Source organism: Balaenoptera borealis (assembly GCF_965194805.1).
Source record: "Balaenoptera borealis genome assembly, chromosome: 19".
NCBI classification, from domain to species: domain Eukaryota; kingdom Metazoa; phylum Chordata; class Mammalia; order Artiodactyla; family Balaenopteridae; genus Balaenoptera; species Balaenoptera borealis.
Window position 1 is genome coordinate 4,667,953 of NC_138878.1, and position 26,538 is coordinate 4,694,490.

General features: G+C 50.8%; 1 protein-coding gene and 1 long non-coding RNA gene across 4 annotated transcripts in view; one reads left to right on the forward strand and one right to left on the reverse strand.

Moving 5' to 3' along the window:
* The window catches only part of LOC309616393, a 12,874-nt gene extending 11,811 nt beyond the window's left edge, over positions 1 to 1,063 (forward strand). For all 3 annotated transcript variants that reach the window (XR_014237454.1, XR_014237455.1, XR_014237456.1), the window contains 2 exons: positions 580 to 827; positions 958 to 1,063. This is a non-coding gene — a long non-coding RNA (uncharacterized lncRNA). The remainder of the gene's footprint in view (positions 1 to 579; positions 828 to 957) is intronic.
* Positions 1 to 26,538, reverse strand: part of WFDC1 (WAP four-disulfide core domain 1) — a 27,623-nt gene extending 1,085 nt beyond the window's left edge. Inside the window, exons 1-6 of the mRNA XM_082366937.1 lie at positions 26,137 to 26,538; positions 12,674 to 12,857; positions 8,637 to 8,720; positions 6,748 to 6,888; positions 2,361 to 2,402; positions 1,070 to 1,142 (exon numbers count right to left, since the gene is read on the reverse strand). Of these exons, the coding sequence (XP_082223063.1) occupies positions 1,084 to 1,142; positions 2,361 to 2,402; positions 6,748 to 6,888; positions 8,637 to 8,720; positions 12,674 to 12,857; positions 26,137 to 26,280 (654 nt within the window). The 5' untranslated portion in view covers positions 26,281 to 26,538 and the 3' untranslated portion in view covers positions 1,070 to 1,083. The remainder of the gene's footprint in view (positions 1 to 1,069; positions 1,143 to 2,360; positions 2,403 to 6,747; positions 6,889 to 8,636; positions 8,721 to 12,673; positions 12,858 to 26,136) is intronic.

Sequence of the window (26,538 nt, forward strand, 5' to 3'; positions counted from 1 at the left end):
GGCATCAATCCCCATGGACTCTAGATTTTCCTGCAGGACTCACACCTGAGTATTCTGAATCTCAAACCTGATGTTTGCTTTTCAAGGGCATTGCGGTGGGTGGCGGAATTGTCCGCTTTCAAGGGCTTTTGTTTTTCCATGCATAGACTTGAGCTTTCACAGTGCTGGGTGGGTGTTCAGGTTTTACTGGCCAAGACCCCTGGACCTTTGCATCCACCTGCATCTAACCCTGAAGAGCATCTGAGAGCAGAGCCTGTGCCTTCCTTACCTGGTCACCTCTGATGCCAGCCTTCCCCACCATCATTCTGTTCCCACCCCAGTGGCCTCCCTGGGGTTCCTCAAAGCAAGATCTTTCCTGCCTCGGGACTTTTGCCCTTCCCGCTCCCTCTGCCTGGGTGCCCGTGTCAGATCTTGGCTCAGATATCACCTGCTCACAGCGGCCTTCCTTCCTGGCCCCGATCTGAAGCAGCTCCCTCCTCACCTGGCTACCCCACATCACATCACCTGTCTGTCCAGCTTCCTTCACGACACTACTGCAGGCTGGGCCTTTCTTGCTGACTTACTGGTTGCCCGGTTTAGTCTCCTACTAGGATGTAAGCCCCCGAGAGCAGGAGCCCCGATTTATCCACGGCGTCCCCCCAGCACCACGCCTGCACACACTGGAGATTTCCACGAATGACTGCTGAACCTCTGGGCACCCGGTTCACGCCTGAGAGTTGGCCCTGGATAGCACCGCGTGGCAGAGGGAGGGAGACAGAGGGACCAACTTCATGGGACAGAGGAGGGCTTGTCTGTCTGTTCACGGAGGTGTGAAGGCAAAGGAATGTGTAAGTTACAACCTAGTCTGGTCCTTGGATTTAGGGCCACGGGCTATAGAAACTTCCACTTCTGAGCACGCCCAAAGCTCTCGTATGTTCACTTTGAAATTATAAGGGAATTTCCAAATTCTACCCGCAGATAAAGCCCTACTCTTGCCCTCCCACTGTTCAACTTCGTGATGAAAGCTACCTTGGACACCTGGCTGCCCAAAGCCACCTGCTGTCACTGACGCATCCCGCCTCCCACTTACCTGCTGCCGTCGCTTTACTGAAAGTGCTTCTGCTGTCCTTTCCCATGTTCTGCCACATTTTTGGAGGCACCCTCTGCGAAAAGAAGTGGGCTCTGTCAGGGAAGGTGTGTGGATTCCTGCTCAGATGCTCACGGCTCACCAGCCAAACTAAGTCCAAACACCTCAGCCTGGCCCGGCGCCCTGGCCCTGCCCCTTCTCCTCCCCCAAAGAGGTCCCCCAGTCCCCACCTGCAGCTGTTCCCCCCAGCCCGTGTGGTCTGCCCTCAACTCCTGCCATTCCCCCCCAGCCCCGTGCTCACGACGCTCTCCGGCTGCTGTGATGGCCAAGTTGATTCCACCTCAGGATTTCCACATCTGCTGTCCCTCTGCCCACTATTTCTTATTCTTGATACTGGGCTTCAATATCCCCTCGTTGGGAAGCCTTCCTTGACATCCTAGTCTAAGGTGTCCTTTTCACAGTGTCCTGAATGTGACCTCAATGGCCCTGATCACTGTTGGCACTAAATAACCACTTGGACCTTATTCATCTTTTATTAATACTTTCTTGCTTGCTATCAGCTGCAGGATGGCAGGGACTGGGTCTGCCATGTTCATAAACGTAGCAACCTCCAGCAAGGCACGAAGAGTAATTTTTGATAAATATGTACTGTCAATTCTTTAAAAAGATATGGTGGATGAATGGAAGAATGGATGGATGGATGGATGGATGGGTGGATGGATGGATGGATGGATGGGTGGGTGGATGGATGGATGGATGGATCGATGGATCGATGGATCGATGGATAATTGGATCGATGATTGGCTGGAGGGATGGTGTCAGCCATATTTTCTAATTCCCTCAATGAAAGCAGGAGGAACTTCTGCATGTCTAGTCCCAGGTTCTGATGTTCAGCATGAAGCTGTGTTTGCTGTAAGCCCCTCTTGCCCACCATCAGACAACAGGGCTTCTACCTTATTTCCCAATCTAATTCCCATTTTGTCCCCTATGAGCCATCCCTGAGCTGCGGCCTCAGTCCCACCCTGCAGCCTGGAATGGCTCCTGCCCACATGGAGGACCGCACAGGCTAGAGGAGAGATTTTTCACAACAGAAGCATCTTGGCATCCTAGCACCTTACCCCCAACATGCCATCTGACAGCATAAAAGCAACCAGGGAGAATACAGTCATTTTCCTTCATAGCAGCTTCAAACTGTAGTTCTCAGAACTGTCCATTGGGTTTCTTTTCTTCACCCCAGAAATGCCCACTGCCCTTTTTAGTACCCTCCGCAAAGTAAGAATGGTTCTTCTCTTACCTGGATATTCTTTGTAAAATTTGTGTCGTAAGAATCGCCCATCTAGAAAAGAAGTGAGAGGATTAAACTCCTTTCGGGGAGTTTATAAGGCCAAAACTATTTTCATAACAATGCTAAGAAATTATTTGTGTTTTTCACTCTCATTCTCTCACAAGTGTACAATGGAATTTTCCAGAAGCTACAGTGACGTGTGACACTGCAGCCGATTAAATGCAGAAGCAGAACGACCCAATTCCCACTGTTGACTGTCATCAACCAACTCCTTCCTCAGCCCCCACCCTATCACAGCAGCAAAACATTTTATGGTGGGAGTTGGGGAAATTTAACGTGGGAGAGTGGAGAAACCTGGCCAGATCATGCAGACGTTTCACTTGGCAATGCGTCTACCGGTAAACTCACCCCTCCCCCTCTGTGCATCAGTCTCATATGACTGCTATAAGGTTAATAAATCATGTTTGTGCACTTGAAACTAATATTCTATGCCAATCATATCTCAATAAAAATCATATTTATGTACTCAGTGGGCATTTTGTTTCCTTCTCTTCTGTGGCTATCCTAAAAATCATCAGGGTGTCCAGGACCAGCGCTGACATTTACTGTACAAGGCGACAGAACCAACGGCTGATCCACACCCTCGGGCAGAGAGCTTATCAGCAACCTCAACGACTACTGTTTACAACGATTTTTCCATTTACAGCTATTTTCTGAAGCAAATGGCAAAATTCTTCCAGGCCGGAGGCTCTCCGAAACATTCCTGCTCCTCCCTTCTCCCTGGGGGTGAATTCTGGCCCCTGACGCCATGGGCAGGAGACGGTGGTCTGTGCGGAGCTGGACCCCTTCCTCACACCAGGTGTGTTTACCACCAAGTGTCACTTTGGCAAAACAAACCTATGGATCTGAGCCCCTGCTCTCGGCTGCCCAGGCAGCACCCAGTGAGGTCACTTTGTCAGAGGGAAGAGTCGGGGCGGGGGGGGCTCATCTCCCACATCTCAGTCTTGGATGGTCAGTATCGGAGCAGCATGGAACCCACTCAGAAGATGCACGGGGTGGGGATAAACTAGGAGGTTGGGACTGACATGTACACACGACTATGTAGAAAACAGATAACCAACCAGGACCTATTGTATAGCACAGGGAACTCTACTCAATATTTTGTAATAACCTATAAGGGAAAACAACCTGAAAAGGAACAGATATATATATATATATGTGTATATCTGAATCACTGTGTTGTACACCTGAAACTAACATGACATTGTAAATCAATTATACTTCAATAAAGTAAAATAAAATAAAATAAAAAGATGCACCGAGGACCCCGGCCCTGCTCGCCGAGAAATCAGATCTAATGCCTGTGTTGATGTTCATTTTTCTCTCAAGAAAGACATGAACTCCTCAGACGTCAGGGTCCAGGCTGAACTCAGGCGGCCCTTGGCCCCCTGTAGCAGCCGGCTCTCAGCAGAGACCTGCATCTTAGGCGTGGGCACGAGACCTGTAACTTATTCTCAGATAGTCCCAAAAAGTAACTATGTGGATTTATATATAGAGAGAGTGCAGGGTTGGGAGAGAGGCAGAGAGAGCACGACAAAGGAAACAGTATTTAACAATTGATGAATTAGGGTGGAGGGTCCAAGGGACTCTCCTTGCCACTTTTCTGTTAAGTCAGAAATTACTTCAGGACTTCCCTGGTGGTGCAGTGGTTAAGAATCCGCCTGCCAACTCAGGGAACACGGGTTCGAGCTCTGATCTGGGAAGATCCCACATGCCGTGGAGCAACTAAGCCCATGCGCCACAACTACTGAGCCTGCGCTCTAGAGCCTGTGAGCCACAACGACTGAGCCCACGTGCCACAACTACTGAAGCCCACGCGCCTAGAGCCCGTGCTCCACAACAAGAGAAGCCACCGCAATGAGAAGCCCGTGCACCACAACGAAGACCCAACGCAGCCAAAAAATTTTTAAAAATTAAAAAAAGAAATTACCTCAAATATGCAGTTTTTTAAAAACTTAAAATCCAAGGCTTTTTGTTTGGTTACCCTGGGACAAGAGCGCTCCTCTCCTCCCCGAGCCCGTTGCTCCAAGGGAAGTTGTTGGAATTTAAGATGCTTCCAAACTCCTGTACAATTACCAATAATTATTGCTAAGTGACAGCCCTCTGGGGACAAGGCTAGGGGAAATTTCAATTACATTTCTATCTAGAAGGCTCCGATCATTCCTGTGGGTGGGGGAGGACACACACCCATGGGCTTTGGAGCAGATGGCCAGGCTTGGAATTCTCGCTCTGCTCCCTGTTAGGTGTATGCGTTGTCTGGGCACGTTTCTGATCTCCAGTCCTCCCTCTTGCGGAAGACAGGTGATGGCGGCGCACATCAGTTGGGGACCTACTATGTGTCAGGCGCTGCCCTAAGCGCTTTATAAGTGTTCTCTCATTCAAGCTTCATCACTACCCCAAGAAGCAATTACTATCGTGACCCTCATTGCCCCAATTTACAGATGAAGAAACTGAGGCTAAGAAAGCTTAGGTTAGCTGCCCAAGGTGACCCGGGAAGAATGCCACAGCATTTGAACCCATTTCAGTGGCCTGCAGTCTTAATCACACGCAACGCTGCTCCTGGTCATACTTCTGCCTTTGCAGGCTCGCACTGAAGCTTAGCGGAGCACCCACAAGGGCCTCAATCAACCCCGGGCGTCATCGGTACAGTCACCTGACTGTCTCTTTGTTTACCTCCATCCTTGAAGTGGGTCCTTTTTGAACTAGTTTGGTGCCTCGAGAACGGGTTTGAACCTGTCTGGCTTACCCTGGTCTTGGAGGTCATGTAACTGAATGAGCACGATCAGGAGATGAGAAAGGCCACGTGATTCCAGGCCTTTCCAGTTATAAACATGACATTTCGGTTCAGAGGACTCCTGACTAACCCCCACCATCCCCAGCTCTTTTGGAAAAAGCTGCCCCTTCCAGCAGGTTCCTACAGGCTGGCCTGTTCTTGGGGTTGTATGTCCGAAGGACTGCGTAGCGTATCCCGTCCACCTGCATACTCCGTCCACTGTGGTGTCTACAGACAGCAGTGGTGCCAACAGAAGGGATTCGGTTCTGTGCTTGAGAAACTACAGACATGGTCTATTTACATGGATTAACTCAGTGGCTCCTCAAAGAGTTCGTGAAGTAGCTTAACTACTATTAGCCCTGTTTACAGATAAGGAAAGCGAGGCCTGAAAAGGTTGGGCAATTTGCCACACACAGCAGCAAGGGGCCAAGTGGCCACTGGAACCCTGGCTGTCTGGCTGGAGAACCTACTCATAACCCTAAATAGCAAGTGGAATGTAGGAGAAATCTCAGATTCCTGGTTGGTTCCAATCCTTTTATACGTAATTTTTTTCAAAGCTCAGAACTCCAGGAACCAGGATTCCCGAGACAGTTCCATGTCTCATAATTTTATTACTTGCAATGATGCTGATGTTAAATGTGTAACAGGTTTAACATCGATGTCTTTCTTGAAACACCTCAGAGAAATAAATTCTCAAATGAGGAAAAAGAAATGCTTCGGCAGATAATGCATGTGATGGGTTCTTTGGGCCAGTAAGGTCGCTGTGATTATCCCCGATTTTGACCGAGGTGCTATCCTCAGCTATTAGGACTAACAGATGCTGAAGTGGGGACGTGGGCCCTGGAGGGTATGGTCTCAAAGTTCCAGTAAGCTCAACTTTGACATGCTTACCCCCTCCATCTCCCTGAAGTTCCCGATTCTTTGCTTGCCACACATTTCTGGCAAATTCCATGCCTAACCTCTCGACCTTACGCCTTGCATGAGGCAGTAGTGACTTTTAGGTACCCTCAGCAGTCCCTCCTCTGTCCTCCTTGCCCCCCTGGGGAAAAGTATGCAAACTAAAGCCACACTATTCATGCCCTTCACTGAACTATTTATTGCCTTGTCTCCAAAGACAAATACTAATTAAGTCACACTGAACAGTTCTAGCAGAGAGAAGTTAAGGGTTCTCAGACAATTCAAATTCTGTGCAGTTTAAAATGGATAGATAGATATAGATTATTCAACTTTTACTGAGCACCTCTTTGTCTCTGCTGTGGCATCACGCGTATGATTTCAATTAATCCCCATAACCCAGCATGAAGTGGCCCCATTTTACAGATAAGAAAACCGAGGCTCAGAGATTTGAAACAACTGAGCCCAAGGTCAGCCAGGCAGGAGGTGGCCGAGCTGGGGTTTGCCCGCATCCTGCTCAGATGAGGAGGGAGAAGGTGGAGAGGAGCAGCGCAGAGAGGGATCAGGAGGAGGGTGTGGCCAGGCTCAGGGGCCGGGGGTTTCCTTTGGGACGGGTCTCCCGTGGGGGGTTCCGGGGAGAGTGGGGTGGGGCTCGGTGTCCACACTCACCTGCCGGCCGGCGCTGCTTGACACACTGCCCGCTGTTGGGGATGCCCTCAGCCAGGTCACCCGGGCTCAGGATGTGGCACTCATAGCCTGAGGGGCAGAGGAGTGGCTCGGCCCCGTCCTCTGTGGTGCTGCAGGCCTCTGCTGCGGGGGACACACATGCGGGGGGCTCAGGGGCGGCCCCCATGGGGGCAGAGGGGCCGCCTCTCATCAGCACCCCAGATTCCACGCTGTGCCTGGGGTCTCTGCACACACACATGCACACAGGGGCAGCCCAAAGTCACATGATCCCAAACATGCCCTCGCATGCAGGCATCGTGATATGCACATTGGGTTGGCCAAAAAGTTCGTTCGGTTAGCGAATGCGTTGTTCAAGAAAAGTTCTTTGTGAAAATGAAAAAATGTCAATTTTTACTTAAAACCGAACGAACTTTTTGGCCAACCCAGTACATGTACATTCATCCCCACACAATGAAACACATAGGCTCGTACTTATAATCACACGTACATACTTGTTTACCCACCAAAATCCTATACACACACATATCACATACACATTTTGCCGCCCCACAAGTCCTAACACACGTATACACACACACACACACACACACACACACAGCCATATCCACACCCACGTTCACATGCACACAAATCCTGCACACACACACGCCCCTACAGTTGCACACATCTGCACAAACACGGATGCACAAGTTCTCAGACACATGGCCACAAGCACAGCCAGCCGGCTTCATGCACAGCTGCACACCCTGACAGACACGGTCACGCACTGGGATGTATGCAGGGTCACAAGCACAGCTGCATACCCTGACACACACGGTCACGCACTGGGATGTATGCAGGGTCACAAGCACAGCTGCACACCCTGACACACACGGTCACGCACTCGGATGTATGCGGGGTCACAAGCACAGCTGCACACCCTGACACACACGGTCACGCACTGGGATGTATGCAGGGTCACAAGCACAGCTGCACACCCTGACACACATGGTCATGCACTGGGATGTATGGAGGGTCACAAGCACAGCTGCACACCCTGACACACACGGTCACACACTCGGATGTATGCGGGGTCACAAGCACAGCTGCACACCCTGACACACACGGTCACGCACTCGGATGTATGCGGGGTCACAAGCACAGCTGCACACCCTGACACACACGGTCACGCACTCGGATGTATGCGGGGTCACAAGCACAGCTGCACACCCTGACACACACGGTCACGCACTGGGATGTATGCAGGGTCACAAGCACAGCTGCACACCCTGACACACACGGTCACACACTCAGATGTATGCAGGGTCACAAGCACAGCTGCACACCCTGACACACATGGTCACGCACTCGGATGTATGCAGGGTCACAAGCACAGCTGCACACCCTGACACACACGGTCACGCACTCGGATGTATGCAGGGTCACAAGCACAGCTGCACACACGCAAAGGAGCTCCCTCACAGCCACACCCCCACAGTGCTCCAGGCCCCTGGGCCTGCCTGCCATTCCTTTCAGAAACTGTTCTCCACCCACCCCGGAAGGAGGCCTCGTCAGCAGGGAACAGTGAACCCCTTATGGTGATCTGAGGGATCTGAAAACCCCAAGCCCCCTCCCTCTGAATTCTCCACCCAGGGAGGAGACCCCATTGCCAGGGACAGTCAAACCCCACACTGTTCTGGGGATTCTGAGAGCCTGGCCAAGACCCAGCCATGCCCTTCCATGTCGGGGTGGGGAGGGTCCAAGCGGGCCAGGTATTTGAGGACAGGCAGCCTGCCGGAGCAGAGGTTGACCCCGGTTATCAGTTTTCTGGGGGCACCTGAGAAGGGGGGACCCTGGCTCTGCTGTCGGGTTGGGCATCACCCTACAGGTACCTTGCAATGCCTCCTCAGGGCCGTCCAGGAGCCAGCCGTTGCCCCCAAGCCATCGAGGTTTCGGCTGCACTAGCCAGTCTAAAACTGACAAGATAATAGATGGTTAAATCGAGGCCCTCAGGCAGCTGAGAAATGCCCCAGCCTCTGGGGATGGGGAGCCTGCATCTCGGGATGAAACACAGAGCCGCCCCGCAGGAGAAACAACTCAGTTCCCCAGCAAAAGTTCATCCCTTCCTTTTAGTAACAGAACTCTTGAGTTTCAGCTAGGCACTGGCTGGCCAAGCTGGAGACTACATTTCCCAGCCTCCCGTGCAGCAAGGTGTGCCATGTGACTGAGTTCTGGCCAATTGGATATGAGCAGAAGTAACGAGGCCACATCCCAGCTTTCCCTTGTATGGTTACCTGTCGGGTCCCCTCCCTCTCTCTTTCCCGCTTCCTGCAGACTGGGAGCCACTTGGACCATGTGGAGCAATGAGACAGAGGGAACCTGGGTCCCTGGGTGACTGGAGCAGAGACACCTGCCTGTCATGGACCACCTGTCGACTCTGGCCTTTTAACCAAGGGAGAAGTAAATATCTAATAGGTTGGGCCCCTGAGTTTGTGGGTCTTTTTGTTACAGCATCATGGCCTGTTCTCTAACCAATACATTTTTAACAGGAAGAGTGACCATGTAGTAGACTGGAAGGTCTTCAAAACCCCAAATAGGGATTGAAAACCCAAATGCCTCTGGGGACAGATAGGTAACATAAAGGAGAAAGGCAGGCTGGGTAGGATCACGGCCAACTGGAGAGTGTTCCTGCCTCAGTGGGTCAGCGGCTGGTCAGCTCTGGCCAGCTGTTCCCCGTGTTCCCAGAGCCTCTGGATGTTTTTTTGTGTGTTTTTTTTTTAACTTTAGGTCTATATTTTAAAAAATATAAACTCTTGGTTTTAAATGTTGGCAAATAATTTTTTAAAATTTTAAGTACTTTGGAGATTAAATAAAACTGGTCTGGGATCACATTCGTTTATGACCTCTGCTTTAGTCTGACTCCAAAATAAAGAGATTGATGTGCTGTCTAGTGCCTTTGAAAGTACCTAGATAGGGATTGGTAAAAATACCGGTTAGCTTTTTTCTTTAAAACAGCACAATATGGTTATAAGATGGTTGCTCTCAGTGTGGAAATGGAAACAGCAGAACCAGCAGTTTACAACTTCCAAACGAGAGGGGTGAGACATGGTTCCAGAGCCTCTATTTCCAATCTTCTGGTTCTTCCCTCCTTTTCCCCACCGCCTTGGACTTAATGTTAGAAAATGTATTTTCAATGCTATTTTTTACTAAATAGGAAATGTATTAATTTTTCCTGTACAGGGAAATGTACACATTTTGCTATACTTTTTGGAATACTGAAATTTGGTCAAGGTCTCCCATCAATATGCAGACCCTAAAGGCCTGGAGGCCCAGGGTCTCGCCTCTCTGCTCCCCAACTAGAACTTCCTGGGATCACCTGCTAAATAAACTCCCCTCACTCAAGACCTTATCTCGGGGTCTGCTTTGGAGGGAACTCACATGCTGACTGCAAGGAAGTGTGTAAGCTGCTTAGAACAGGGCCTGGTGCATTTCAAGTCATGTTAGATAAGCGGTTCTCAATTTGGAGCGATTTTGCCCCCCAAGGAAACATCCAGTAAAGTCTAGAGATATTTCTGGTTGTCCCAGTGTGGGATGGGGACACCACTGCCATCTAGTGGGTAGAGGCCAGGGATGCTGCCCAGGTCAGCGCCCCACTGCCCACCCCAACTAGAATTATCCAACCCCAAACGTCAAGAGTGCCAAGGGTGAGGAACCTTGTTCTAGATATTATCATAATTCTTATTATGACTGGCTAATATTTTGTCGGCTCTTCCTGTTGGCCAATGAAAGCTAGGCCTTCATTGATTCATCCGTTCCTCATTGAGTACCTTTTATGTGTCCAGAGACTATTTTAGGTAGTGGGGATACAGCAGTGAATGAAACTAACCAACCTTCCTGCCTCACTGGGTTGAACTTCAAGTCAGGGGAACGGTCAGGAAACAAATGAAACACAATATTCTAGACTGGGCTATAAAGAAAGCTTAAGCCAGAAGGCAGTAAGCAACGGCCAGAGGAAAGATTACCATTTAGAGAGGGAAACTTCCCTGAGAAAGTGACCACCTCTGCCTGAGATCTGAAGGAGGTGAGGAAGTGAGCTGTGTGGGTGTCTGGGGGAAGGATGTTCTGGGCAGTGGGGGATCCCACAAATGAACCTGGGGCCCCATATCCCTACACTCGGAGCCTAAGGCAGTGGACACTTCTCCACAGTCAGAAGACTAAATTGAAATGCCAGCTCTGCCTGCTGTGTGACTTTGGGCAATGTACTCAGCTTCTCTGAGCTCCCGTGTCTTCAGCTGTAAAACAGGGCTGATAGTGGTCTCTCCACCCCATGGGACTGTGTGAGCATTAAATGAGATGGTGTAAGGAAAGGCCATTTGGAATGTCATGGACAGTTGTACAGTTTGTGCACTGCTCAGAAGCACCTGTTCTAGGCAGCAAGTAAGGCTGGAGTCCCTATGCCCAGTCTCAGTCCAAAGGAAGGGGCATCTTTTCGACTTGTCCAACCAGATGGGCACACTTTTACGTACTTCCTCCACCAGGAAGGGGTGCCATTTTGTCTTTCTCATAAAAGGCCCTGTAGGAGGCAGCGTGGCCATGAGGCAGTACTCAGAGGCAGCACAGACTGTAATTATGAGCATTATTAAGGGTGCCGAGTCCCTTGTCGTCGCTGTGACCTCACCCCAAAGAGAACTGGGTGTGTTCGTTCTCACCTTGGCCTTGAGGAGGGGGTAGGCCTCAGTAATGAAGGCCCAGGGGGACCACAGCCTCCGGCTGGAAGTGCAGTCCTAACAGGCTGCTGTCCTCCAAAGGCTCAGCCCCAAGCAGAACTGGGAGCAGAGGAAACTTTTAGGGCACCTTTTCTCCATTCAGCTGCCCATAATCAGCCCCACCCTGTACTCCTCCCAGGCTCCCTTCCCTCCCCTCCCAAACCTCTCCAGAAGGGATCTGAAACTCCTTCCCTCCACAGATGAACCCCTGAGGACTGCGTCTCCCAGAGAGATTCCCCGTTCAGATTCAACAAACATCCTACTGATTCTCTCCTCCTTGCCGGAGGCGGACAGGGCGCTCCGCGTGAGCTGCACAGTCTCCTTTCAGCCCTGCTTCACAAGTGCGGGTTTAAGTTGGTGACCAGCTAGCCAGTGGATCTGAACCCAGGAGTCTGCATGCCCACCTGGATCGTTAAGGTGTCAGGTCTCCATCTCAAATACCCCCAGGGCCAGGCGTCATGAGTCAAGTGGGCCTTGTGGGGTCCCTGGAAACCTGGAGGCCGCCCCCGCTGCCGTCTAGGGGCACCTGAGGCTCCAGCAGATGGTGGTCCAGGGAATGCGGTCCAGTATTTTGAAGAAAAGCTGGAGGACTTCCGTGGTGGCGCAGTGGTTAAGAATCCGCCTGCCAATGCAGGGCACACGGGTTCGACCCCTGGACCGGGAAGATCGCACATGTGGCAGAGCAACTAAGCCCGCGCCCTAGAGTCCGTGTTCCACAACAAGAGAAGCCACCGCAGTGAGAAGCCCGCGCACAGCAAGGAAGAGTAGTCCCCGCTCTCAGCAACTAGAGGAAGCCCGCGCGCAGCAACGAAGACCCAACGCAGCCAAAATAACTAAAATTAAAAAAAAAATTTAAAAAAAGGAAAAGCTGGAAATCTGGATTTTTTATGAGAAATCTGCCCCATCTTCATAGGAGGGGTATTTTCCTCGGAACGGGCGGCCCCTGGACTGTAGTTCTCTGCCGGCAGTGGCGAGCCCCGCATACAGCAGGCGCTCAATGCATGCAGCTGGATGCTTGCTCCAGGAGCGCTGTGCTCCCATCTCACAGGGCGGCCCGCCCAGGGGGTCCAGGTATAAGCCCAGCTGTTCCTCCAGTCGGGCAGCGCCAGGCAGGACAGTTCCCCGCGCCCCCCATCCTGTCTCCCCCGGCACGGAGCACCTACCTGGCGGGGGCGGCACGGCCTCCAGGCAGGCGTAGGCGCAGCCGTTGTAGCAGCAGCGCCGGTGCCGCGGGCACTCAGAGTCAGCCTGGCAGCGCGCCGCCTGGCAGGCGCCGGGGGGCAGCGAGCGCGGGGGCGGCGGGCAACGGTCGGCGCGGGGCTGTCGGGGGCCGCCCGCCTCCTCGGCCTGCGGGAAGAGGGGGCGTCAGCGGGACGGGGCGGGTGCTGTGCGCCGCGGGCGAGTCGCTGGGCCTCTCTGAGCCGCCGCGTCCTCGCATGATCACAACAGAACCAGCCTCAGCGGGTTGCTCTGAGGATGAAAGGACGCTGTTTCTCTTTGTAACAGCCCCAAACTGAAATGACTGTAAGACCATCAGCAGCAAAAAGGATAAATCAATCTGGATAAGAGTTGTATGTTAAGCGTCTATCCTGATGTTTATATGTATGTATGTACATATATGTATGTATTTACATATAAAATAGGGTATATATATGTATATGTATGTATACAAACACACATAGATACACACACATATTTATATACTTCTTATAATTCATGTGTTTATATAGAGCTTTGAGAATTTACAAATCACACACAAAATGAATAAATTCACGTAGTAAACGCCGTGGATAAACGTCACAGGCATAACACTGAGAAAAAAAAAGAAGTCAGCTCACAAGAGAACATACAGTGTGAATCCATCTATAGTTTTCGTTCAAAAACAGGCAAAGCTGATGTCTGGTGTGAGACCAGGAGCGTGGTCACCTGGTGGGTGGTGACCTGAAGGGGGTCTGGGGTCCCTGGGGGCTGGCCCCATTCTGCTTCTCGATCTGGGTGCTGGTTCCATGGTGTGTTCGCTTTGTGGGGATTCATGGAGCTGAACTCAGGATTTTCACACTTTTTGGTACTATGTTTCCAGAAAGAGTTAAAAATATGATATCCTATTTAACATATAGGAAGTGTGGACGCATTACCGATAAAAGAAGCATTTTAGAGGTGGGGTTGGGAGAGTTGAAGTCACACCAGACCCCATCTGTGCCAGGAACACTGTTCTGCTTCTGGTTATGAAGGTGGGGTGTATGGAGGGCAGGTCTTACACATCTCTACACAGGTGTGCGCACACACGCACGCACACTCAGGCACAGAGTTAGATACAGAGTAGGTTCTTTGGGGGAAAAACCACCCTGGCTTGCCCCGCCTCCGGCTTATGCCTGAACTGCTCCACCTATCTAAAATGCTTTACCTACTGGTCCCCCGATCTCCCCCATCATATATGTATTTCAAACTCCTGCACCTTGTACCATCCAAGTAAATAATGCACGTCTGCAGACTGGAGTAGCATGCAGCCACTAAAACCTGCTGATGAGAGATCCCCAAGAGATGGTGGTTCATGAAGAAAATTAAGATACAGAACAGTTTATCTGCTCGTCACCTATGTTTCCAAATATTCATATGCACACACATGTAATATGCATATGTTTAACAGGCCTAGAACATCTTTAGAAGGATATACAAGAATACACAGCAGCCATTGGTCAAAGATTGCCTCTGGAGAGAAGAATTAGGTTCTGAAGCCAAGGGAGATTTCTCCTTATTGTACACTTTTTTCCCCTTATTGCATGCTCTTTTGCACAGATTCCAATATATATATATTGCCATGAACACATTGATTTTTTTTCAATTTAAAGAAAACAATTTAAAAACTTAAAAGGTAGACGTACTTAAGAAGAATGATTAATGACAGGGAAAACCTTGTATGTTAGTAAATAAATAAACAAAAGGCAAGCTACACAATGGTGTATGCCCTCAAAGGTCAAGGATGCATGAACGTCCTTCCGCCACAGCTATTGCGGAAACTCCACGCACTGCTCCCAGTGCCCAGTAGGGGGCGTCGGGTCACCGAGAACAGGTCCCGACCAGACGCATCTGCCAACGCGCGCAATCACAAGGACCAGTGTTCTCAAACTACCTCTCAGGGACCACCCCCCCCACAAGGGGCTAAGACTGGGCGGGGTGGGGGGTTGGGGGGGGAGGAAACCGTGACCAAGTGGAGCGGGGGAGGGGTGCAGCCTGGGGAGGGTGGGGCTCCTGGCCCTCCCTGCTTCAGCCAGAGAATTCTTTTCTTTTTTTTTTTTAAATAGAAGCAGAGTTGATTTCCGATATTGTGTTAATTTCAGGTGTGCAGCAAAGTGATTCAGTTATACATATATATTTTTTCAGATTATTTTCCATTAGAGGTTATTCCAAGATATTGAATATAATTCCCTGTGCTTTACAGTAGACTCTTGTTGCTTATCTATTTTGTGTATAGTAGTTTGTACCCAGAGAATTCATCTTTTCTCCCTTATATAAATCATTTAATTTGTGAAAAGCAAAAATGAATACAAAGCCAACATTTGGCGGAAACGAAGCCAAAATAAAGGGGCAACCTTGTAACTCCTGGATCTTCTAACTCCTGGTTCAGCCTTTTTGCCATCCTCTGCTCGGCTGGGTGCCCCAAATTCCTGTATCCTCAGGAATAATTTCCAAGATGCAGGCAGGGCACATAATCCCGCACCATTAACTCAGTTCATTTTCTTCAGAATTAGCAACATCGGACCCACGTTGGGGCCCCGCCATTTGAATCCTAATCGGAGGTGACAGCTGCCCTGGCCTCCTTCGGAGGGTGAGGTAGGATGCCTGGGCGTGGCTGGGAAGGGACGGCTGGTTTTTCCGCCCAGCCTGTTTTCACATCAAGCCTCATTTATGAAATTTAACAGAACCTGGAGATCAGACAGGAAACGCTTTCCACCCACCTCCAGCGCCTCCCAGGTGGGTGACTTCCTAAGGGCAGCCCCCAAAAGGGGCGCTCTCCAGGGAAAATTCAAATGTGGGTTCTCAGAATTTGGAGAAAACAAAAGAGATAAGCGCCTTAGAAGTCAAATCGCCCCAGTGATTTATGGTGCTGCCGGAACAACAGATGGTCCTGGGTGATAAAGAACCGATTTCACGGAGGGGCCCAGATTAAAGGATTAAATGTTTTGAAAAATATTTCATGTCATGCAAGGTGATGCTCACAGAGGGTCCTAAACAAAGGATGTTTCCTGGTGTTCTGAGAAAGAACTGGACTTTTATAAACGAAAATGAATAGATCACCTTCCCAGCCCACGGGGGTTAAAGGTTAAAGGCCAAAGTCCTCGGGCTAAAGGTCAGACCCCAGCTGGCCCCGTGCCCCTGCCCCTCCACTTCTCTGGCCTCCCTCCTGTCGTCCCACCGCTCTCCCCTTGCTCATTCCTGGCCAGCGCCCTGGCCTCTCTGAGGTCCCACCTCTGGGCCTTTGCACGGGCTGTGTCTCCCTCCTGAGATGCCCGGCTGGTTCCAGCCCTCACTTGGTCCAGGTCTCTGCTCACATGCGCCCGTAGCTGGCGCTCCCCGTTCCCTTCTGCCTGCCTTACGTAGCTCCAAACCTCTGATCACCCTTGGGAGGACCGTGTATTGATTCACTGTTCGGTTTACTGTTTTTCTCCCCCCTACAACGTGTCCTCCTAGGGACTCGGTCTTCTTCCCACCTGTGTCCCCAGCACCTACGACCGTGCCTGGTGTAGAGCAGGTGTTCAGTTCGTTTTTGTTGTGGTTGATTGAAAGCTGTGACGATGAGAATGATGGAGGCGTGACGGTGACGGGCAGCACTTACTGGCGGTTCACCACGTGTCAGGCATCCTTCATCCTTCTAGGCGTTTAATAACCTGCACACTGTCCCTGTGAAGGTGGCTCCGCAGGCCAGGTGGCCTGCACTGATGTGGAGCTGTCCCTTCGTGTTTGTTTCATGCTGTACCTTTCCCCCAGCATCTGCACACGCCTTTGGTCACGTGAGTCCAGGAGGGGCAGGTCCTATTTTATCCACACTCTAAAGATGAGGCCCCCTGAGGCTCAGAGAATTAAAGGTTTGCCCAAGGCCACCGGCGGAGAAGGGTCGTATTACACTCCTCCCTCCTGAAGCCAGAATAATGCATCCAGAATATAAGTCTGGGGTCAGTGCTTGAAGGTTTGCTAGGACCCCAAACTCCTCCTTGCCTTGGGGCCTTCTGCACACTGTCCCTTGCACTCAGAACTCTTCCCTGTCCTTGCCCAGCTAATGCCTCCTCTTCCTTTGGGGCAAGAACTTAGGAGTTACATCCCACCTTCAAGTGTACCAAGATGGACGGCGCTGAGGCCGTGACTTCCTCAACAGTCAGGGATTTGAGCTCAGGTGTGGGAATTAGATGAGTCTGGCTTGGACCCCTGTAGCTGTGTCATTATACAGGAAAATGACCTCTCTGCCCCCAAGGAGTTCAGAATCTAACTGGGGTCTAAAGACGCGCAAGCAAGAAACCCTCCCGCAGCAGTGCCATCATTTCTAGGGAGGGAGGGGGGGCGGTGGGGGGGATGGGGGCAAACAACTGGCAGAGTTCCTAAGAGGAAGCGGCCACCCAAGCACTGCTCCCCGAGGGTCCCCTGAGGTAGCATCCATCGCTCCCCTGTAGTTACACCTGCTGACCCCATTGTACAGGTGAGGAAACTGAGGCGCATACTCACCATATGGGGAAGCGCCAGGCTCAGAACTTGGGCAGGCTGACTCATAATCACTGCAGGGCAGGCAGCATTTATTAAGCTCCCACTGTGTGCCAACGCTGTGCTAGGTCCTCACATACTGAATTTCACGGAATTCTCAGCACAGCCCTCACTGCTATTATTAACCCATTTTACTGGTGAGGAAACTGAGACACAGAAATATTAAAGGCACTTGCCCCAGGTCACACAGCTGGCCAGTGGCAGAGGCAGGATTCAAACCTGGGTCTGTCTGACTCCGGTAATTTCCTGTCCCGGGAGCCTGGATCTGGGGAGCTGCTTCCCAGTCTCACCTGTGAGATTCTTCCCGCTTTGTCGGCTCGGGGTCCCCCTCTCTCACACGCCCCTGCCTCCTGCCCGTCTCTGGACCAGCCCCAGCTCTGGATGTAGTCATGTAACTGCCTCCCCCAGGGATACATTCTGGAAAGAACTCGTCCTGGCCCCTGCTCTCTGCAGCCCCAGCCAGCCCCAGCCAGCCCCAGCCCTCCGTTGCCACTCAGCTGAAACTAAAACAACAGCATATCAAATCCCAGCTCACCCCAGACTGACAACATCCTTCACGAACATCCCAGACAACCCATGATCTCCATCTTTCATTTTCATCCCTGCGAAAGGATGGTACAGCAAGTCTGCTTCAAAGTAGCTCCTGAACATACATTTACGGTACAGCTCGGACAAGAATGTCCCAGCGCTGCATGCCTTACTTGGATAAAGATGGTTTCCCTTAGGGTTTCGACCTGGTGGCTATTTTTTTTTTTTTCATACCCTGGGGGGATATTTTTGGAAGCCTCTATAGATTTGCAAAGCCATTCTTCTTCTGATGTCTTCAGGAAGCAGGTAGGGAAATGCCAATTCTGGGCTGCTTCAGTGGGAAGCCCGATTCCACTAGTCCAAATCCAGAGTCCACTGGAGCAAGTGCCTGGACGCCCAACCAAAGGAGGCTGGATAAATAAACAACTGCACATCCGTACCCTGGAACACCACAGAAGTCTCTGAAAAGAGGACACGGATCTATCATATTAACATAGTCACCATATATCGTTCAATGAAAAGTGCATGGTACAGAACAATATGAATAATAAGCCAGACACAAATTCCACGTACTGTATGATCGCGTTTATATGAAACGTCCAGAATAGGGAAATTTATGGAGACAGGAAGCAGATTGGTGGTTGCCAGGGGGCGAGTATGGGAAGGGGAGTGGGGAGCAGCTGCTTAACGGGTCTGGGTTTTCCTTTTGGGGTGATGGGAATGTTTTGGAACTAGATAGAGGTGGTGGTTGCACAACACTGTCGATGCACTAAATGCCACTGAACCGTCCACTGTAACGTGGTTAATTGTACAGTATGTGAATTTCATCTCAGTAAAAAAATTTTAAACAATATGAGCAAAATACCATTAAGAAAACAATGTGTGCCGAGCATAACTGCTTCACGAAAAAGTCTAGGCACTCACACGTACCAAAATGTCAACAGAGCTTGTGTCTCGGAGAATTTAGAATATTTTTACTTGTTTGTGACTTTCTGTATTGTCTGAATGTCTTGCAGAGTAAACATCATTGTTTTTGTAATCAGGAAAAAATTTGAAACCATTTCCATTTAAGGAGAAAGAATTGTCTCCAAAGCTGCCCCAGTTTGCCCGCATCCCTCCCTCAGCACTCCACCCCCTTCATTCCCCTGCAAGAGCTTTACCCTTCTTTGGAATGTTCCAGAGAGTTAACGGCCTGACCAACAAATATGCACCCCAGGACTGGTTTGCTTGGTGCAGGAAGAAAGCCAATTTAATTCTAAGCTTTACTTACTCTTCCTCTGGAATTCGGATGTCAAAGATCTAAAAATATGTCTCTCCCTGGAACAGAGGGCTTAGAGTTCAGTGTGCATTGAATGCCATTTCCTGACGCCCTGAGACCTTCAGGACGCGCTGGGCTCCGGGAGCAGAGTTTGGTGCGTGGCTAACGGGACTTCCTCAGAGAGGTACTCAAAAACCCAGGATCTCACACCAGGACAAGCCATCTCAGTGCATGTCAAGGGCAAGAGTGCAAACTTGGCCAGCTCCTCTGGCTGGTGTCCACTGAGCCCTGCTGTGCACCTGAGAGTCTTCTAGAACTTTCCATCCCTTCTCTTCTGCTCTAGAAGGTTTTAATGTAATTTAGTCATTCATTTCACGGTAAATTCATAGTTCCCAGGCCTACCACGTGCCAGGCACTGGCTGCAGGCGAGGAGAGCTGACCTAAACCAGAAGACACTGGCCCTGCCTTCATGCGTGGCTCAGCTCCAGGACATGTGACAAACACCAACCCAACACCACACAGAAAGCAAACGAATTGCTTTCTTTTTGTTTATCTGTGAAAGTAGGTAATGTAAAATGAAACAAAGCCAGAATAAAAAAAAAAAATCATGCAGAGCATAATAAGGGAGCTAAATGTTAGGAAGAAGAAGTCGAGAAGTTAAGAAAACTTTTAAGAGAGACCTAAATAGGGGATCAGGGAACGGGCCTCTGAGCAGGGGACCATGAAGCTAAGACAAGCCTGACCAGGAGACCCTCACAGAATCCCTAAGATGTACCTTAGGTTCCCGCTGCTTTTTAAAAAACTTATCGTGGTAAAATACATTGGGTTGGCCAAAAAGTTTGTTTGGTTTTAAGCAAAAATAAAAGACACATTTTTCATTTTCACCAAGAATTTTATTGAACAATATAGTCACTAACCAAACGAACTTTTTGGCCAACTCAATATAACATAAAATTTGCCATTTTCACCATTTTTAAGTGTACAATTCTATGGCACTGATTAAATTCACAATCTTGTGCAACAACTGCCTCTTATCTATTTCTAAAATATTTACATCACCCCAAACAAATTCTTTTTTTTTTCTAACTAAGTATAGTTGATTTACAATGTTGTGTTCCTTTCTGGAAAACTTCTATTCTCGTTAAGCAGTCCCTCCTCATCCCCATCCCCTCAGCCCCTGGCAACGTCTAATCTACTTTCTGTCCCTATGAATGTGCCTTTTCTGGACATCTCATACAGAGAGATCACAGGCTATGTGGCCTTTTCTGACTGGCATCTTTCACTGAGCATGTTTCCAGGGCTCATCCATGCTGGAGCGTGTCTCAGTGCTTCATTCCTTTTTATGGCTGAATAATATTCCATTGTGTGGATGGACCCCGTTTTGTTGATCCATTCTGAGCTTATGGACGTCTGGGCTGTTTCCACTTTGGTTACCGCGACTAGTGCCACTATGACAGGTAAGTTTCCCTCTGCTTTCCTGCCTCCTTGCATGCAGGGTCCCAGATTACAACCACACGGTTCTTGGATACTTTTCCCCTTGCTCGTTTCCACCTGGAATCAATTTCAGGACTGAAACCTCAGGTACGGAAGCCAGATTCAGAGGGGAGGAAGTCACCCCCAAAGTCACACTATTCATTTATTTTTCCTTCCTTCCATCTACCCGCCCATCCATCCAGCTCCTCCCCCTCGTTCTTAAAATGTTTATGAGCGTCTGTGACGGGTCAGGCTCTGCGTTAGGCCCTCGGGGATGGCCGAGCCTACAGTGGGGCACTTCACCGCGGTACGTCACATCGCCTCTCTCCAGCCCCCAGGGAGGACCTGCGGGGTCTTGACCATGAACGCTCCAGGGCCCACTGAGCAGCCCCTCCCCTCCAGAAGGATGCACCCTAGTGGTGCTGATGACGGGGTCCTGCAGGGGTGCAATCAATCTCACATCTTTCAAGGAGCAAGGAGAGCCTCCAGGGCTCTGAGGGCACAGTGATAGCTTCCCCAGTCCACGGCCAGAATGGTGTGGGGTGAGTCACTCTCTGCTCTGGCCGGAATGCCCTCATCTGGGAAGAGTCGACCATTGGGGTTGCTGGTTGCAAGCAGCAGAACTGAGTACGTTGGTTCCCAGAGGCTGACCGTGTGAGTGTGCTAGGGCTGCTGTAACAAACACCACAGACTGGGGGCCTGAAAACAATGGAGCTGTGTTCTCTCACGGCTCTGGAGGCCCGACGTTCAAAATCAAGGTGTCGGCAGGGTTGGTTCCTTCTGAGGCTGTGAGGGAGCATCTGGTCCATGTTTCTCTCCTGGCAATCCTTGGAGTTCCTTGGCTTGAGACGCGTCACTCTGATCTCTGCCTCTGTCTCCACGTGACCTTCTCCCTGTGTGTCTCTGTCTCTCTCTTGTCTTCTTCTGAGCTCACCAGCCACGCTGGATTAAGGGCCTACCTAATTTCAAGATGTCCTCATCTTAATTAATTACACTACAATGACCCTATTTCCAAATAAAGTCAAATTCACAGGCACCAGGGCTTAGGACTTGAACACATCTTTTTGGGGGTAGGGGAGACAAAATTAAACCCTGAGACTAGGATTTTAGTGCAGATGGTATATTTGCAAGAGGGTCCCAGGCAGCTCTAGCAGGGGAGGGGGCACGTGAGACAGGGAAGGGGGTGCCATCTGGGGACCGTCAATGCCCAGGTGACTGCCCTGGGCACCTGGAGCTCAAACCCAAGGGCAACCTCTGAGAAACTGTCCAGATCACTCTTCGGAGGCGTCCCAGCCTGGGCTGAGGAAGCCAGGCCGTGGTCCTTCAGCTCCGTTTGCTCCCACGGTATGGACCCGAGCACTTTGGCCCGTCCTGTGTGTCGGCCGAGCGTGTTCCGAGGACAGAGCTTCCAGGATGAAGGTGAGGATTCAGGATTCAGGGAATGATGAGAGCGGAGGGGAGGTACCCACAGCTCTAGGCCACCTGCCTCTCCCACTCTTGCTAACTTAGCAAAAAATAAAAGATGCGCCAGAAAGCTCTCAGGCTCACAGAAGTAACGAGGGAAAGGAGGACCAGCCTGGGGAGACTGGGGAACGCGCCTCGCACGGGGCCTCTGTGCTCGTCACCAGAAGCTGCTGCTCTGGGCAGGCCAGCTGCAAAGGGGTGCCCCGTCCGGCAGGACGCATGACATCCTCGCTCTGGGCTGCTGCAGCCCCACACTGCCCCTCCGCTGGGCAGGCACCTTTGGGCAGGGTGCAAACTGCCTAGCCATTTCCAGCTGCCCTGAATGGGAGCTTAGGGTACAAAACAGACACATAGCCACAGTGACACATGGGGACCATGGGGCTACCCAGTCCCCAAGCCGACATGGCGGCTACAATAAGTCCCACCTGGTAGGTTTGTTCAGAGGATCCTGAGTTAGCCTGGCCTGACACACAGGACCACTCAGCAAAGAACTGTTCTTATAACTTCCATCAAATGGCAGGAAAGCAAATCCCAAAACACCAGCTCCACAGAACGGACCCTGAGTTCCCCAGAAAGCCTCTTGGGCTACTGACAAAACATCCCTCTTCCTAGCCTGTTCCTTTCCGTCTTATCTAGCCTCGTAAATATCTGTCTTTGTTTTGTTTTTATTAGTACACAGAGAGAGGTGTTCTCTGGCCGGGCAGCAAGCTGAAGGCTCTCGTGGTCTTTCCACTGGATTGCAAAGTAGCACTGCCGTCTCCCACGCGGCAGACAAGGAAACGGAGGCTCACGGAGGACAAGTCTTCTTCTCCTTACAAGCCTCCCTAAAGGGCCTCCCGTGTCTTCCTCTCAGGTACTGTCTCTTGGGCAGGAAAATGCACACAGCATCCAGGAAATTCCCCGGACCTCCTCAGCCCCCTCTGCCCACTCTGTCAAGGGGCGGGGCTTTGAGAAGGGGAGGAGCCAAGATGCAGGCAGCCTCATGCGTGTCCGGGTTTAACACCCAGTTCTCCATGTGCAGCCTTTGCCAGTTTCCATGGTGTAAATACTCTCACTGGGGCTGATTTCAAGCTACCAATGTGAGGCCACTGAATGAGGAGTTGGGAAGAGAAGTGTAATAGCTCCGTGATAGATGGTGTTTCTACCGTGCAGATGCCACAGACATGAATGACCTTGAGAGCAGGGAGAATGGTAAGAATGCAACCAAAATAATTAGGAAGTGATATGTTTCTGATAAGGAGGATTTCCTTCCTTCCTTTTTCATGTAAATTATATGTTTATATGACTTCATTTTTAATAAGGGCTCTGTTTAACTCTCTGGAGTGGGTATGAGCTGGCTTCAGCATAATCCTGGACACCTGGCCTCTCCTCGCCCTGACCTGCCCCATGGGGTCCAGGGCCAAGGCTGAAGAGCTGACCCAGCTTGGGGTGGGCAATGGGGGCCACCTAAGAAGTCTTGCCCCTGAATATGCGGAGCTGCTTCCTATTACTCCTAGATTCCCTGTTGGACATTTGCATGGATGTTAGAATCAGAACTGAAAGGGCCCTGGAGGTCATGTGGTCCTTTGTCTTCATTTCCCAGGTAATGACCTGAGGCCCAGAGAGGGGCAGCAAGCAGCCTGAGGCTGCATAGCTCATTAAAGATGTCACTGAAAAACTCCTAGGCCTGGCGCCCTGCCCAACCTCCTTATCCTCTGAGCCACCAGTCGACAGCCTGTCTTTCCCCAGGGGCTCTCTGTGAGGCACAGTCTTGGCACAAACCTCTCCCGTGTCCGGGCACCGGAGAGGGAAGCTGATGTCTGTTGATAGCAGGGAAGAGCTCCAGTCCAATGAGTACAAACTCAAAGTGCTTGCATTCTGACAAACTGGCTAGAAGTAATTTGGTCCCTGAAGTCCACCCAGGCCTGTGTTTTTAAAGAGACTCCCCCTGACCTCCAGTGCGTATCGTCCCCAACCTCCTAGCCTCCTCGTTCCTCCTAGAGAGATGTCACGGCATCAGCCCCTGGGACGCTCCAGGACAAGGTAGCGATAAGGCCAGATGATGTATTGGAAATCTCTCTGTGGTCCTAGAACCAAAGCGCTGGATGCTTTGAGGCCTAAATCATCTTGTTGGGACAGCGAAGAGCATGGCGGAGTCCAACTTGACAAGGGTCTCTCTTCTCCTTCCAAATACCTACCACCATTTCACTTGCTACTATGCTTTTCTACACCCGTGTGGCCTCTTGCCTGACCTATAGAGTGTGAGCCCTGGAGGCTGAGATTAGCCTCAATACAGTTTCATTTCACATGGTGCCTGGGGTCATTAAACATTCCCTTCTCCCTCTTCTCCACCTGGAAAACTCCTATTCATCCTTCAAAGCCCTGGGTTGAATGTCCCCGATCCTGGAAAACCCTCCCTGACTCTCTTGGGGCAGAGCTGCACACACTCTTCTGTGCTTCCATTGCACTTGCCCATAATTTATCCACAAGAATGTATGGGGCACCTACTTCATGGCAGGCACCAGGAACACTGCACTGAGGGAGCCAGAATCAGGCCCTACTGTGAGGAACCTACATTCCACCTGGGGAGGCAAACACCAACCAATTTCCTAATATTTGAGTAAAAGTCACCAAGACGCAAGGACCACTCGCTATGCACTGTGTTTGACAGATATGGAGTCATTTACACTCCTCACCTATAGGCTGAGAGTGCTGGTATTGTCTTCCTGAACCTTCTATGCCTGTGTGCTCCCTTTTGGGGTGGGGGACCTAAAGTGACACCCTTCCTACCTCCACTCTCTCTCCTAGTCCCCTTCCTGCTTTATTTCCCTTCTCAACACTTGTCACCAAATACAGTACCGGCACGCCTTGGAGATACTGTGGGTTTGGTTCCAGACCACTGCAAGAAAGCGAGTCACATGAATATTTTGGTTTCCCAGTGCATCTACAAGTTAGGTTCACATTATACCGTAGCATATTAAGTGTGTAATAGCATTATGTCTAAAAAACTCGGCGTACACACCTTAATTAAAAAACAGCCTGTTGCTGAGCAACACTAAGCATCCTCTGAGCCTTCAGTAAGTCGTGATCTTTTCCCAATAGTCACATCAAAGATCACTGACCACAGATCAACATAAGAAATAGAGTAAAAATGAAAAAGTTGGAAGTAGTGGGAGAGTTACCAAAATGTGACACAGAGACACAAAATGAGCAAACACTGTTGGACAGAAGGCGCCGAGAGACTTGCTCAAGGCAGGGTTGCCACAAACCGGCAATTTGTAAAAACGCAGTGTCTGTAAAGCACAATAAGATCAGGTGTGCCTGTATACATTTTCCTTTCACGTCTCATTCATTCTCTGCAAGCCCAGCCCTGTGGGGTAACACGAGTCCCCCAAGGCTTGGGGACATATAAGTCTGTATCTCCACAGCCTAGGGCAACAGTGACCTAGGTAAATAGTGGCGATCAAACATACATATTTGATGAAAGGAACGCATCAATCTGTCTTTTTCAGATGAGATCACCGGTGCTCACAGATGTCAAACAACTTTCCTGAAGCCCCACAGCCTGTGAGTAGCAGAGCTTGGATGCAGACTTAGGGCTGCAGGGCGCATGCTCCTCGCCTCTCACCACGGCGTGCCAACCCTTTGTACTGCTGTCACATGTCACCTGACTGCCTCCCCCACTCGACCACCCTGCAGGGTGGGAGCTGGTGTCTCCACGTTGTACCTATGGGAACGCACAGAGCACCCGGCCTGGAGCAGTTTCCACTAAATGTGTACTGAATGAGTCAGGAACGGCACAGAAGCATAATTGCATCCTATCGACTATCGACATTTGGTTATTGACTGTTGAGACAAACACTCAGTTTTAAGTCCTTGGACTCTAAAATCAGGTGCTATTTGTCAGGAGAAAGTAAACGTAGGTAGGCAAAAGCACGTCACGGTCCCCCTGTGCATTTTTAGGGGCCCCTGGCTTCTTTACTCCCAGGCTCAGAGTCTTTTGAGGGCTGTGAGTTCCATCGCCTCCCCACCCGACTTTGGTACAACTCGGATAAAGAAAGCAGGACGCCTGCCCTGTCCTGCCCACGTCTGGGTGGGGCGCTTGTACACCGTACGGTGCGGGGATCACCCATCTCCTCCCAGCGCGCCCCCCCCCCCAGCCCGGGCACTTACACGGGACCTCTCCGCCAGCCTCGCGTGCAACGCCCGTTTCCAGATATTCTTGGCAGAACTGGCTTCGAGAAGCAGCAGCAGGAAGCACACAGCCCATCTGACCCTCCTCCAGCCGCTGCCCAACCTGCAGCTGGTCAAAGGCATTTCCTCCCAGATGGTCAGAGGAGAGGGGCCCTCTGGCCAGGGTGGGGGGGTCCTGGAAGTGTGGAGCAGAAGTGTGCACAGTCTGCCGGACGGTCTCAGCTCCACTCGGCCGGGTCCCGGGGATCATGTGTCCGCGCCCAGCCCAGGCCCCCCCTCACCGACCCGCACTCCCGATGGGGGCCGCCCACCGGGTTATTTTTAGCTTGCCCTATTGCATCTGGCCCGGAGACTCCAAGCCAGACGTCTGCAGCCCAGGCA